This window comes from Pleurodeles waltl, chromosome 1_2 (assembly GCF_031143425.1).
Source record: "Pleurodeles waltl isolate 20211129_DDA chromosome 1_2, aPleWal1.hap1.20221129, whole genome shotgun sequence".
NCBI lineage: Eukaryota > Metazoa > Chordata > Amphibia > Caudata > Salamandridae > Pleurodeles > Pleurodeles waltl.
This window is the reverse complement of record NC_090437.1, coordinates 45,561,422-45,577,510: the sequence shown is the minus strand read 5'-3', so window position 1 is coordinate 45,577,510 and position 16,089 is coordinate 45,561,422. Positions and strand designations below refer to the sequence as shown.

At 41.5% G+C, this 16,089-nt stretch overlaps 1 protein-coding gene across 5 annotated transcripts in view; it reads right to left on the bottom strand.

Annotated features, from left to right (window-relative positions):
* Window positions 1-16,089, bottom strand: part of MAPK10 (mitogen-activated protein kinase 10) — a 794,060-nt gene that overhangs the window by 82,003 nt on the left and 695,968 nt on the right. For 4 of the 5 annotated variants that reach the window (XM_069236167.1, XM_069236175.1, XM_069236153.1 and 1 more), the window contains one exon: window positions 6,017-6,073. The exons of the other annotated variant lie outside the window; for it this stretch is intronic. In XM_069236167.1, the coding sequence (XP_069092268.1) occupies window positions 6,017-6,073 (57 nt within the window). The remainder of the gene's footprint in view (window positions 1-6,016; window positions 6,074-16,089) is intronic. 5 annotated transcript variants of the gene reach the window in all.

Below are 16,089 nucleotides of genomic sequence, written 5' to 3'. Positions count from 1 at the left end.
TCAAGCCGCAAAAGCGGTTCTGAAACATTTCATAGCTGTTCACTCAACCACGATGAAGCATCTATTTATATTAGCCCGACAACTGACTCAAAAAATGGCTTGCACTATCCTGCTCTGATCCTAGGAGATGGCGACACGGAAAGCTTTCACATATTAAGTATCATCATTTCATCATAACGGCTTACCTAAGCTTGAGGCGAACGATCAAATGTGAACCGGATTATGAACGTCTGTTACCCGCAATCCGAACAGCCTGTTGGTGGAACGCTGACAGGCACAGCTTATCTTTCCTGGACATTTAATGCACTCACTTACTACTACTAGTAAGCAGGATATCCTGTTGATGGTAACACTGACAGGCACAGCTGCTTCCTGGTTGGATTAGCAGGGTGAGGGGTAAACATGTTTACTCAGGTTCTTTCCTCTAAACTGCTACAAACGCTAGACCGTGCTGTTACCTTATTTGTTACCATAAATCAATTCTATAGTTGTTAGTTTAGTTGTGTACAATTCATAACACATAGTATTTGTCTGTGTTTATCCATTATATATAGTTCAATAACAGAATCATTGCCTGTATATATATTGATTTACATTTGTACATTGGAAAAATGGCTGTAGCAGGCATGTCCCAACCGATTACGTTTTTGAATGAAACTGGAGAACCTAATATTCCATGGAAAGAGTGGTTCAAAATATTTCAATCTTACTTAATTGCCATAGGTGGAGATAAATTTAACCCAGTCAGAAAACAACACATATTATTACATAATTTAGTAACGCATGATAGAAAAATGTATGATTCTTTACCTGAACCTGATACTCCAGAGGGACAAGTGCAGGATGAATATGTCACCACATACACTAAGTTAGAAAAACAATTTGGGGATAGGGTTAATGTTGTCTTAGAATGTCATACATTTTTCTGTCGTTCCCAAGGTAGACAAGAAAGTGTGATTAATTATGTTGCTGCCTTACGGGGAATGAGCACCTTATGTAATTTTGGGGATCTTAATGATTCCCTTATTCGGGACCAATTAGTTTGTTGTACTAGTAATATAAAAATTCTGGAAAAAGTATTACAAAAACAACCACATCTGCAAGAAGCAATTGAAATTGCAAAATCTATTGAGCACACTGCCCTCTGCTTACAAGAAATTAGATCTCCACCTTCTTCAGATCAAGTTGCTGAAATCAAAGAAAACGTAGAGGAAGAAAAAGCTTTGAAGATTAAAAATGGAGGTAAACAACTTCTAAAAAATAATAACTCAAATGTAGGTCTGAAATGCTATTGTTGTGGAAGCAGCAATCATTTGGAGAATTTGACCACTTGCCAAGCCAGGACAGCCATATGTAGGAAATGTAACAAAAACTGCCATTTTGCTGGAGTGTGTAGGGATATGTCTAAGTTTGAAAGAGCACTTGATTGTAAAAAATTGGATGACTCTCAAGAAGTTAAAAAGATCATACCACAGGTTAAAAATGAAGAGGTTAATCTTTCCCAATCTTCAGAGTGTAAAATGTTCATTGATGGCAATTCAATAAAAGTCTTTGCTGACTCTTGTTCGCCCTTTACAATCATAAATGCTTTCAACTTTGGAAAAATTAGTGAAGAGAAGGCATGCAAATTATCGGAACCAGACATTAATCCCAAGGGATATAACAAAGACCCTATTCCTCTTAAAGGCATGTTCAAAGCCCTGATTTCATTCAGAAATCGTGCCACTGTGGGGAAGGTTTATGTGGTAGAGGAGAGATCCAGTTAATTGGGTTGGCAACATCAGAAAGAGTTGGGACTCAAATTGGATCCAAACAATCCGGAGCAAGTTTTGCTCATTGACAAACCCAACTCTAATGAAGTAATTTTTCAGGAATTCTTAGAAGTTTTTAGTGAAAGGTTGGGTGTACTGGAAGGCTTCCAGCATAAAATTAAATTAAAACCCAAAGCTAAACTGGTGGTACATAAAACCAGACAGATACCTCATCTACTTAAAGATCCTCTTAAAAAAAGAACTTGAGAGACTAGAATCCCTAGGTGTTATTCAACCGATTGAGAGCTCTGAATGGTTATCTCCCATTGTGATTGCTAAAAAAATAATTGCAATTACATTAGGGTATGTATAGACTTGAGAGACTTGAACAGAAACATTTGGGTGTAAAGACATCCACTTCGTATAATTCCTGAGATATTAAGTACTATGGGTGAGCCTGTATGTTTCTCAGTGCTAGATCTCTCCAGTGCGTACCATCAAATAGAACTACACCCAGATTCTAAATGGCTCACGGCTTTTACCACACCTTTGGGATCCTATATGTTCAATAGAATGCCATTCTGGCTTGCATCAGCTGCTGCTGTATTCCAGAAAAGCATGCAACGTATTTTGGAAGATGCTCCTAAGACTCTGTATTTCCAAGATGACATTTTAATATACGGTGCCACCGTAGAGGACTATAACACAAACTTGAGAAAGGTCCTTAATAAACTAAAAGCTGCTGGTCTGACATTAAAGAAAGAAAAATGTCAAATTGGGGTAAGCTCTGTAGATTATTTAGGGCATACCATTTCAAAAGATGGGTTCAAACCTAAAACCTCCCTAGTGGAAGCAGTTAGAAGGGCGGAGGCACCCAAGAATAAGGAAGAACTTACATCATTCCTGGGTCTCGCTGAATACATGACAAAATACGTCAATAATTTTTCAGAAATATCATATGATCTCAGAGAGTTACTAAAAAATCACATCCCTTATAAGTGGATAGAATGCCATGAATCTGCATTTCAAAAGATTAAACAGGCCATATTAGCAGCACCTTTTCCATGTAATTTTAATAATTAAAGGAAGACTATTCTCACTACAGACGCCAGCAGGTTGGGATTGGGAGCAACCCTATCCCAAATTGTCGATGGCAAGGGGAGAATAGTGGCCTTTGCTTCAAGGGCTTTAAGTAAGGCAGTCCAATTACCCAGTCATCGAAAGAGAAGCTCTGGCTTGTTTCTGGGCTATAAACCATTTTAAATTCTTTCTTTGGGGTACACAATTTACCATACGCACAGACCACAAACCGTTAGTCTATGTATTTTCCACAAAAAGTTCCTACAACTGCACACCAAGGATCGCAAGGAGGATTTTAGGTCTTGAAAGCTTCTGTTTTAAAATTGAGTACCTTCCTGGCTATAAAAACACTGCTGTGGACATCCTATCGAGAGTCCTGTTAGACATAAGAGAGGACTATGAGACCTCTGAGTACCCCGTGATGTTAATTTCTACACCTTCAATCAGTAAGGAAGAATGGAGTTCAGCATGTCAAAAGGATGAACCATTATCCTTACTAAAAACGTTAGCCAAGGAAGGATGGCCTGAATCTAGGAGGGATCTTGATGAAACCCTAAAAAACTATTAGGAGGTGAGATATACAAAATGAATGAAAATGGAAATTGTGTATTTAGGAATGATAAACTAATGCCCCCAACAAGTTTGAAACATAAAATTATCAGACTGGCTCATGAGGGCCATTTAGGCAGAAGTCTTACCAAATTACGTTAAGGAAATGTTTTGGTTCCCTAATATGGACTCGATGATTGAAGCTGAAGTTAAAGATTGCAACATTTGTGCGCGCAGTGACAAAACAAAATTGGTTCGCAAAATACCAATATCTCCGGTGGCCATACCAGACATGCCTTGGACTAAATTGGCGTTAGATATCATAGGGCCAATCAACATGACAAGAGTAGTCAAACACTTTAGTGTTAATTGATTATTACTCAGATTGGATAAATATAAAAATGGGTAACCAAATCACCACAGAATCTGTTATTAATTTCCTCAAAGATGTATTTACTGTTGAAGGCATACAAGCTAGCCTTATCACCGATAATGGAGTTCAATTAACTTCATCAAAAATGAAGGATTTTCTTGCTCCTCTAAGTATAAACCACCTCACTACAGCTCTGTATTGCCCAAGGGCAAATGGTCTAATTGAAAGAACCAACCGTATGATTAAGGAGTGTATCCAGTTAGCTAGTGTCAACCAATTAAATGTGGAAAACTCTATCAGAGACATGTTATGGGCGTACCATACAGCTCCAAATTCAGTTACAAACATTTCTCCATTTTCAGCTCTAAGGGGCAGGAAACCGAGTATGAAGTTCTTTCCTTTATGGCTAGGTGGAGGAGAGAAATGTGAACCTATAACACCACAATTCAGGCTTAGTGTATCGTTACATCAAAATTATTACAAAAAAAGATATGATATCAAACATGGGATGAGACAGCAACAATGGAAAGAGGGGGATAAAGTGTATGTTAAAAAGTCTGTAAGGGGAATAAGTTTAAATATGAGACACACTAAATTTATGGGTCCTTTTGTTATTGCTAAAGTAAAAAACAATGTGATTATATTGGAAAATGGTCAGTGTTGGAGTATGGATAGGATCGCCAAACAACCACCAGCACTTGAGAAGAGTGATGACAATTCGGATGAAGATGATGGGAGTAAGGAAGCTCAGCAGAATCGAGATGATGGAGGATATGGCAAAGGGACCAATAGCAGACGTATAATACCTCCTGTTTGGCATAAAGACTATGAAGTTACTACTTGAGTATATGATAATGGCATCAATTATTTTATATGCAAACATTCACTGGAAAGATATGTATAAATGAACGTCTTGTAACATTTGTCATGTTGTGGAAGGGAAGATGTGTTGTACTATAGTTCTAGTAGTAAGATAGTTCTAGTAGTATAAATATTATAAGGTGTTCTATATATATATATATATATATATACATATATGTATATGTATATATAAATAAGATTGCTCATGTAAAAAGTTTAGTAAGATACATATAGAAGTAGTATGTTCCTTGTCCTCTTTCCTTTCCTTAGAATGGAACTTTCTGACAGTTAGGGAGTTGACACTGGAATGTTGAGGAGGCTGTGAAGAGAAGAAGGTGTGAAGAGCTGATGAGGAGAAGTGGAGATGGAAAATAAAGGCAGACACTGAAGAAACCGTATGATTCTTTATAACAAGTTACCACTCCACACTTTTTGAAGGTGATAGTGGTTAGTTCATTGTTTTTCAATTGCTATAAATTAACACTTTCTCACCATAGGCTAAATTGGTGTCTAGGAAGACACTCGTTCCTAGTATCCCAACAACTTTATTCTACTGTGTGTAAGCTATATGACCCTTTTCTATTTACTATTTTTCGAAGAGGTCAATGATTTGCACTATTGGTTCACAGAAATATTATCTATGACACATATTGCCCTTTAAATTTGATCTACCACTAGCTTCATTTATTTTATTTAAACTTGATATATTTAATTCCATGTATGTTATATATTATTAAGCATTGGACAAACATACTTCTAGAGTAGTTATAGTTTAGGCTCCCATTTTAGGGATCAATATAATATTAAGTGGTAATAACCACCTAGCGAAATACAGACACTGTGTGTTTTAGTTTTTTATCGGTGCAATATTACCTCCCCATCACAACTTCTGCAGGTTGGAAAATGCAGTAACACCACATGTTTTCCTCCACTACTTGCTACAAAACTCAGAATACTGAGTTTTTTTAACGCAGACATTTTGCTAGACTTTCTGTGATGATATTTGCGCTGGAAAGAACTGTTGGGTCTGTGTGAAGTCTGCACAGAAGTTGTAATACTGATGTGCTAGAAAACACCCTCATGCGCCCAAGTCAGCATTACCGCAGCTCTTGCATGAGAGCCGTATAGCTTTCAGTTGCATATTTTGTTAATTATGTAGCTAGGGTTTTTCATTTCTTACTATGGCAAGTTCTGTACTCAGTATCCTAAAACAGTGAAGTGAAACACATACTATTAACTGTCTTACACTTCTAAACAGGCACAGCGCAGGGGCATGCAGGATTCTAGTGATGTTGCCTTCCATGTGATCCTGCAGGTCCCTGCCTTCTTGCAGTCAAGGATATCCAATAGTCCATGAAAGACTACATACTTCAAAAAAGATATACAAGTAGAGTGTAGTAACCTTTTCATTATTCTGTGTTTTGATTGGCTGTCCATTCCATCTCTCCCTCACAGGTTCCTGAGGAAGGAAGGAAAATGGACAGCGGGTGACTTACATTTACAAAGCAGACACATACAAAAACGTCCAAACAGATTGACAGTTCTCTTTGGCAGAAATTAGAAGGTTGTTGCTTCCTCAACCTGGAATCAAACCCCTTGCAAAAATGATTACACAACATTAAACATGGCCGCCATCATTTGTTGCAACGATTTTGATAAGGGCATAAAGTATGGTGACAAACGTCAATTTATGATTATTCAACACATTAATAAAAAATACACCATGGTACCTATTCATAAAGTCATTTTGGAGTACCTAAAGTAGTACTCCTCTAGTACATTCTTATGCACTATTACATGCCTTTGTGAATTAGTTCCAAAACATCAAAAATTGAAACATAATGAGAATATTCAGCAAGGTCCATATACAATTAGTAGAACTAGAAAGGACCTTATCTCTCTCAATTTTTGCTAAAAGGGAGCTGGACATTTTGGGTCCAATTTAAAAAACTTGTAAGAGTATATAAAAGAGTACTACTGTAGCAATACTTTCAGTACTCTTAAACTCGTTTGTGAATTAGCAGAAAGAACGAATTAACAATGTCTTGGAATATTTCACTTATTTTGCAAAAATAAAACAGTACAAAAATCCCATTTTGCAGTTTTTTTCTCAGGCAAAATCTATTTCTTCAATACTGTATCTGATGCAATTCAAATTAATGCTGATTTAATTTAGAACTCGTCCATACAATCCTGCACAACATGGCTTTGATTATGAGTGCCCCAATTTTTATGATCACTGTACAAACACCTGCTTAATGGTGTAATTATTGGACAGAATAAAGTTTACACCCCCAAATAAATTGCAGTATACAAACTTACTAGAATCTTACAAATGAAAAAATCTGCTAAATAGTTATTAAATCGTATTCTGTTTTGTCTAGCACTCAAAATCTGCATATTATTCTCCGTTTTTAAAGGAAAACACATAATAGAAACAATCTTTCACATTAGGTAAGTGCCAAACCCCAGCTATCTTATTTTACTGGGTGTGATAAATATTGCACTCATATCAAGACCTATACATTAATAAATGTACCTACAAACTTTACAACTACTGCAACAACATCACAACTTTCCTGAAGTTTCGTCAAATGTGTAAAGGTTATCTGATAGCAGAATCTAAACTTAACATTAATGGGTTGTGGGCATATGTCCTTTTTCAGAGTAGTGGGAGAATAATCTTAGGGGTGTCTTGTTTGCATGCAAAGTCTTCTTAGATTAGACTTGTTTTCAAGTGTATCTTGACATTTACAAGGCCAGGTAACTTTTCAGTTTTGGAACACTCCTGAGCTGGGCTCTCACAACGTGAACTGACTTCCCGCCATGGTCTTTCGCTGAATCTGGCCTGCACAAACAGATTACATTACTGGATCTCAGATTTCCCTTCAGACAGTAGATCAGTAGCAGTAATTGGAATTATTTTGTTCGTGGTCCACACAGCCTTTGAGTACAGGGCAGAGAACTTTTTTTCTGTTTCACCGGAAGCCAATGCAGTGCTTTCTGTGACGTGCGCGGTGAAAAGATTTGTTCAAAATGAAATAGTGTGTAGCTGTTTATTTTTTCAGTTTCCAGAGTTTAAATACCTCCTTTGTTATCCCCTATGATAGAGGAAATTATTCATTTCAGCAGGCACTTGGGGGTGCAAATAAACTAGGGAAAATCTATATGTCTCCCTCTAACGGAGGAGACCCTGCCCTTCCACCTTGAGTTTCCGCTTCAATGGGCGATGGAACCGGTCTGTTACCTGGGCATCTGCCTCAGTCGTGGGGTCGAGTCAGTGTGGCAGGCAAATTATGGCAGAGCAATAATTTGGCTAGAGGACAGAATTCTGATCTGGTCGTGCCTCCCGCTATCCCTTATGGGCCTCATCTCTTTGGTTAAGATGGTGGTCCTCCCTAAATTTCTCTATCTGTTTCTCAACATACCCCTCCCTTTGACTGTCAACTTCCTCAATCTCTTAAAAACGTATTTGTGCTCTCTGGTTTGGGCCGGCAAACAGCCCAGAGCATTTTGGGATCTACTCACTCAACCGCTGTCGAGGAGAGGTCTGGGGCGCCGGATATGTCCCTGCATGCCTATTGCGCACAAGCACATTTTCTCAATTTTTGGGTACACCCAACCCCCCTACCAACCACATACAGCAATAGAGGCAGATAAGGCTGCACATTGCCCCCTCTGGACGGCTTTGTTTATTCCTAAAAAGTCACCCAGGAACGGAATAGATATGGTTGCCTGCGTGCAGTGGGCTTGGGAAGGCTAGTTTGCCCCTACTATATGCACCTTCTATACCTATACTTGAGAATTCATTGCTTCCACCCCTGCAGGAGAGCTGGGCCAGGGAGCGTGCTAGCAAACTCAAACTTTTTTACTTTGCACATATATACCCTGAGGGCCTCTTCATATCACAACTGCCCGAGATGGAGGGGGCACACCATTCACCACTAGATGTTTTGCTATACTACCAGCTCCAAGCGTCATGTAGGGATATACACCCCACTTTTCCCGCAGCACCACCTACACTGCAACCACTAGAGACAATCCTCATGGCACTGACCCTAAACAGCCGATCACTCGCCTATAGACCTCCTCACAGGTTGCTGCCCCGCACTTGACGCTCGGGCGCGTGCGGGATGCAGACCTCTCCTCTCTACTAACAGATGAACAATGGGACTACTGCTGTGGCCAACACACTCACCTCTCCTTTAACCACAGACTATGCCTCATCCATTTTAAATACCTGCACCGACTCTCTAAGAGCCCTCTACAACCCTTTAAGATAGGATTGCGTGCTCATGCGACATGTCTTAGATGTGGCAATGACCAGGCCTCCTTCCTGCACCTGGCGTGGGCGTGTCCACAGGTATTGTCATTCTGGAAAACGTTTTTTGATACTATCCTGTTCATAACGGGCCACACCCCACTGAGAACGCCGCTAACAGCACTATTGGGATACGTGGAGCCGGCGGCAACCAAATATAGGCGCTCACGGCCATGCTACTCCTATTGGCCAAAAGAAGAGTGGCCATTCACTGGGGTGGACGCCCGTCCCCCACTAAGGTGGCCTGGGTGCGGGATGCCACTTACTGCCAAGAACAATTAGGGGAATACGGGAACTGTTACCCCCCGGCTCCCGCCCCAAGGATATAGGGGGCCCCTTCCGATCATATCTGTCTACTCAAAGCAGACCTGCCTCCCCCAGGTCCAGATAAACATCACACTGACGTAACAGTTGGCCATAAACATAGAGGCAACTGACAAACACTGGCCCTTAATTCGCCACCCTCTTTTGGATGGTCATGGCAGCGCTCTACCCCGCACCAGCTGGATTCACTTTACAGTACATGACTCTCACTCATATCCTTAATGGGTGACATGGTCTCCCGTCGCTGTCACTCATGGGTCTCTTGTCAAGGTCGTAACAGAATCATATATCATGTGTATGGTAATTGTATAAATGTTTAACAACTGTGTGATACCATGAACTGTGCTTCATGTTGGTTACTTTTGATGTTTGAACAAGATGAAAAAAGCATAATAAAAAAAAAAAATACCTCCTTTGTTGGGACATGTGTGCACAGTATTTAAGTAATCCTGTCTCAGTACAAGCAGGGCTCTGGTTAACTCAATTCTGTGTGGCAACTGTAGCAAAAAAAGGGTCATATTTATACCTTTTGACACAAAATTGTGCAAATGCAGTATTGCGTCAAAAAGTATAGCGCCGTATTACAACATTCCAGAGCGCCAGCTGGGCGCCAACTTTATGGAATCGCGCAAGCTGGCGCAAAGAGTGGGCTATCGTTAAAAAAATTACATTATCCGGGTGGGGGTGGCAGTATGGGAGAAGGGGGTTTTGCACCAAAAAATTACGTTAGGCTGGTTAGAGGCAAAAAAACGCCTTCAACTAGTCTAGTGTCATTTTCTGATCCAAAACCATTCATACCACATGACTCTGCCCACCACCCCAATGGCCAGCACAGGGGACAATGCATTTTAAAAAGGTTTTAAAGATACTTACCTCTACTTACCATATTTACCTGGGAGGGGGTTCCCCATCCTCTGGTGTCCCTCTGGTGGGCGTGGGGGTGGGGGTGTTCCTGAGGCTTGGGGAGGGAACCTGTGGACCCATTCCATGGTGTCTGACCATGGAAATCAGTCCACAGGTCCCCTAAAGCCTGGTCGGACCCACACATTAAATAATGGTGCAAAGCAAGCTTTGCACCATTATTTGGCCCCTCCTCCTACCCGTGCGTCATTTTAGCACAGGGAGATAAATATGGGACCAGGGGGATAGCACAATTTTTTAGATGGGAACGCCTACCTTGCATCTCATTGACGCAAGGTAGGTTCACGCATCTACAAAATGGTGCAAACTCTGATATTATGGCGTTAGACGTGTCCAACCGCTCCCAACCGCTCCCAAAGAGTCTACCTCCCACCTTTCTGCTCAGACCCCACCGAGATCATCTGTGGCGTCCCACAAGGCTCCACGCTCAGCCCGACTCTCTTCAATGTCTACATGAGCCCCCTCGCCGACATCGTACGCAAACACAGCATCATCATCACCTCCTACGCCGACGACACTCAGCTGATACTTTCCCTCACCAAGGACCCCACCAGCGCCAAGACCAACCTGCAAGATGGAATGAAAGACGTCGCAGATTGGATGAAACTCAGCCGTCTGAAACTGAACTCAGACAAAACATAAGTCCTCATCCTCGGAAACACCCCGACCGCCTGGGACGACTCCTGGTGGCCCACGGCCCTTGGCATCGCACCGACCCCCTCAGACCACGCACGCAATCTCGGTTTCATCCTGGACCCACTTCTCACCATGACCAAACAAGTCAACGCCGTATCATCCTCCTGCTTCCTCACCCTCCGCATGCTCCGAAAGATCTTCCGTTGGATCCCCGCCGACACCAGAAACACCGTGACCCACACCCTCGTCACGAGCCGCCTGGACTACGGCAACACCCTATACGCAGGAACCACCGCTAAACTCCAGAAACGTCTGCAACGAATTCAAAACGCCTCCGCCCGCCTCATCCTCAACATACCCCGCAACAGCCACATCTCCGCCCACCTGAGACACCTGCACTGGCTTCCCGTCAACAAAAGGATCACCTTCCGACTCCTCACCCACGCACACAAAGCCCTCCACAATAAGGGACCCGAATACCTCAACCGCCGCCTCAGTTTCTACACACCCACCCGTCATCTTCGCTCTGCCAACCTCGCTCTCGCCGCAGTCCCTCGCATCCGCCGCACCACGGCAGGTGGGAGGTCCTTCTCCTACCTGGCAGCCAAGACATGGAATTCCCTCCCCACCAACCTCAGGACCACCCAGGACCACTCCGCATTCCGGAGACAACTCAAGACCTGGCTCTTCAAGCAGCAGTAACCCCTTCCCCCTAGCGCCTTGAGACCCGCACGGGTGAGTAGCGCGCTTTATAAATGTTTATGATTTGATTTGATTTAACGTCAAAATATAAATATGGAGCTAAGTTTGCGCCGCACTTGCACAAAAAAAATGAAGGAAATGCGGCACAAAAAAGTATAAATATGAGCCAAAGTGTCCCATTTAGTAGCCTCAGATGGATGAGGGTTTTACTGATCTCTGGCGTGGTATGATGACCACAAGAAGGTTTAGGGACAAACCACATTCGTTTTAACTGATTTTAACGGAACCATTCTCACACTCGTCCCTCTACACAGTTGAATGGAATGTTCTTACCAGGGTGATATTCCACTCTCAGGATTTCAGTTTTTAACCCCAGAAGACAGAGGCAGTTTTTCTTCATGCATCCATGAATGTGTTTAAGGCAGGTGGTGATTTGTTTTGAAGTGTTCCTTGTGACTGTTGATACATATATGTACTTATATATCATCTGTATACATTTTGAAATGGAACTTGTATAGAGCAATCTGCTAAGCCACTCGTTTCAAGTATATGTTAAATAATAGGAGGAGGGACTCTTCATTAAATGGTTTTCACTGATGTCAAAGAGGAACCAACTTTGACTTGTTGGCTTCAATATAGCAAGTATTATTGACACCAATGTAGGTTCATTCCAGAGACTACAGACCATTTCTCTAAGTGCTGGAGAAGTGTTTTAAGGTCCACAGTTTCACAAGCATGGAATTGGACATAACTGATATCAAGGAATTTTGTTTTATGCAAATATAGTGTTAAGGTGGCATTTTCTCAACACCATATTTACAAAGTGGCACAATGCGTGCATTTCGCCACTTTGTAACCCCTTGTGCCACATTATGCCTGCACCAGGCATATTGTTTGCAAGGGGGGCATTCCAGCGCTAGGAGGTTCGGAAAAATGTTGTGGTGAAATTTAACAGATTTCACTGCACCATTTTTTCATTCGTTTTAATGCCTGCTCAGAGAAGGTGTTAAAATGACTCACACATTTAAATCAATGGACCTCCTTGCACTTTGCTACACTAGCGTCAACATTTTTCAAGCAGTGTAGCAAAGCGCCACAATAGCGTAAAAAATGTTGACACTATGGCCCATATTTATACTTTTTTAGCGCCGCATTTGCATCATTTTTTGACGCAAAAATGGCACAAACTTGCAAAATACAATTGTATTTTGTAAATTTGCGCTGTTTTTGCATCAAAAAGCGGTGCAAATGCAGCGCTAAAAAAGTATAAATATGGGCCCATTTTTCTAAAAACTGCCATGGTGTGCCGTATATTAAAAACGGCACAACCATGGTGTTGTTAGGTGCCAGCAGGGGGGCACAGAACAGTGGAGCATCACACCTGATGTGCCACTTTTTCATAAATCTGGGCCTACATTTGATGTGACAGGAACCAAACTGCTTCAAGTGTTTGATAGTTAAGACATGTTGACATTAAAAAGAAGCTCCTAAGAGGAAACCTCTGATTGGCAAATGATTCATATAGATAATGGCTTTGTAACAGCACAGTATCCAAGATTAGAATATTGTACCCTGATTCAGAGACTAGAAAGTGACCAGTAACCCCAATGAATGTACAAGTCCAAGGGGAAATATGATTATTTGAATATAAGACTTCAAAAGAAAATGTTATCTTATTTTGTGATACACTTTCTAGGTTATGTTATGCTTCATATTTCTCCCAATACAGTGTCCACCAATCACTTGGTGCTGTTGCAACTTCAGCAGTCAATGGCCTTCATTGGAAAAAACTTCTTAATGCTTTATAAGTTATGTAGGTAACTGTCAGCATGGCGTTGTCTCAAGATGTGTCTCAAGCACTCCCAGTAGAGCGTGTTCTAGGGGAGGGGGCAAGTTGAGTCTTGTTGCATTCTGCCAAACTGGCACATGGGTTAACCACATGAATAAGTGGTGCTATGCATTTTTGTTGCTAGATTTCTAATCACCATATGTATTTAAGTAAAATTGTTGGCACACTGTTAAAAATGGGGTCTCTAGTTGGCAGTGGTTTTCACCCTGTCCAAGTAGGGATCCTCACTCTAGCCAGGGTAAGGGAGTTACACACCTAAGATAACCCCTATCACCCCATCGGTAGCTTGGCACAAGTAGTCAGGCTTATCAAAAGAACTCCACACCAGTTTAGAAAAATAGCAAATATTTATCTGAGTAAAACAAGATCAAAACGACAAAAACCCAAGATACACAAGCAAAGTCACCCATTTTTAAATAGCAAATCTCAGTGAAGCGCTGTTCTGCTTTCCCACTTATCTCCTATTGGAGCTTACAGAACCTCTCTGGAATGCACTTCTGAGTTTAAAGAAGACCTTTATTGTTGTTAATTCTCCCCCACCCACAAGTTCCTGAGAGACGAATCTGCTTGACTTCAGGCTGGAGCTAGACGTCAGTTGCCAGTCTCCCGTTTGGGTAGATAATCTCTTTCTCGCAGTTGACCGGAGTCATCAACTTGCAGACCACAGAAAGATGAAGCTTTAGGCCCTACCGCCTTGCCCATACGGTGATGAATTTGACTTTTATGCTTTGCTTTGCAGTTATGTTATATATTTGCTGTGTACATTGCAACTGAGAAGTACTGTGATATATTTTGCTTTCATTGCTGCGACTACTTTTAAACGTGTGCTTCCAATCTACTAATTTCGTCTCTTAGGAACTTGTGGTTGGGGGAGAATTAACAACAATAAAGGTCTTCTTTAAACTCAGAAGTGCATTCCAGAGAGGTTCTGTAAGCTCCGATAGGAGATAAGTGGGAAAGCAGAACATTATGGCTTAGTCGGCAGTTTTGGGAGTCAAATTGGTAGATTTCTTAGTGCACAATTTAAAAGTGTAATTGTTTTTTGTTGTTTGGAGAATTTCAGAAGCACGGCAGACCATTTTTGAAAATGCATGTTAAGTTAAACTGCCTGATGGTGCTGTGAGAAACATGTTTTCTTGCTGTGATAAAGCATATTTAGAAAATGGGCCTTTTGAAAGCAATGATGTTCCTTTTGTTCTGGACAGAAGGGTTTGGATACTTTTATCTGCTTACAGAAAAATGCAGGAGAGATGTAGGCAGTTAGAACATGAAAATAAGAATTTACGTGAGCAAATTAGCCAGAACACATTAATGCAAGATAATGCTGAAAGCAATAAAACTGCTGTTTTAGAAGAATCTGTCTTTTCCCATTCCAGTAATGAGGGGGTTAAGACAGCTGTGAGCCAGTCTGAGCCGCCGTGTGTGCCGGGTTTTTTGGCAGTTGAAGCGCATTCCTTAACTGATAACACGGAGAACAGAGCTCAGAATGTTATTGACGGACGCTTCTGCAAAGAAAAATTTATTACATGGCAGATGCACAAGTAAAACGAAAGATTTTAGAGTTTCTTACTGTTTGCACTAAGCAAGAGACACCGAGTTTCATTAGCTTGTTTGATTTTTGGAAACAATATAGCCCTCATCTGAGTGAAATCTTAACACTTTGGTATAAAGTCACTAGGAAAAAATATAAGCAGCTGCACGCTTGTGATTTGGCAAATGAAATAATTCAGACTTTAGGTTTCTGCGCAGTGCAAGAGGGAAACACTGATTTACACGTAAATCAGGAACAGGGGAAGAAATGAGTGCCCCTGCAAGACAGGGCTAGAGTCACTACAGCCCTACATGAACAGGTGCCACAAGCCCCTTTTCAGGATGTGGAGAGGGTGCAGGGAGTACCACAGGTAAAAGAGTCACCAGTGAAATTGAGTGCACCATTTGAATTCGTGTCCCCTGAGGATAAAAAGCATGTTTGTTTGACTAATGATTCATTGACTGAAATGTTGTTTTCTAGCACAGGAGAAGGAACAGTGTTGTACAATGTGTGTCAGATTTTAAAGCAAGAGCTGCGTAAGATGTGTCATTTTTATGCTGATTCTTGGTTCATTGCCAATGGTTTAGCCGTTTGGTTTTCCACATGGCTTGTACATAACTGGTTCAATTCCCCTGCAGATGTTGAAGAGAAAAATTCAGAGTCTGAAGTGTACACCCAGAATTCTGACTCAGTGGGGATGGCTAAGTGGGTGCACCAGAAATGTGGACAGCTGGGAGAAAATGCCGCTTACAGGTGGGCAGAGATTAGAGAGATGCACATTCCCCTAGATTTGAGTAAAACTGTGCAGCACGCACAAGAGAGATCTGTCCCACAAACAGTCACAGAGCAGTTGGGGAGAGGAAAGTTACCAGAACAGATATGGCAAATTGACCAGGTTTTAGGGCGAGTGATTGCTGCAGATTACCAAGGAGAAATCAAAATTATGTTGATAACTAGAATAGAATATGATTCATTCATACAAATTGGAGACAGAATGGCCCAACTTGTCAAAAGTGCAGTGAATGGAGGTTTGGTAAAGAATGAGTCTGCCCCAGCCCTTCTGACAGTGCAAGGAAAGGGAAGCTGTGGTGCAGCAGATAAAAACCTCAGTGCTGAGGTGTGGGGTGAAGCCCCAGATGACCCTCCAGAACCTGCAGAAATTATAACAAAGGGCCCCCAAAAACGTCCTGC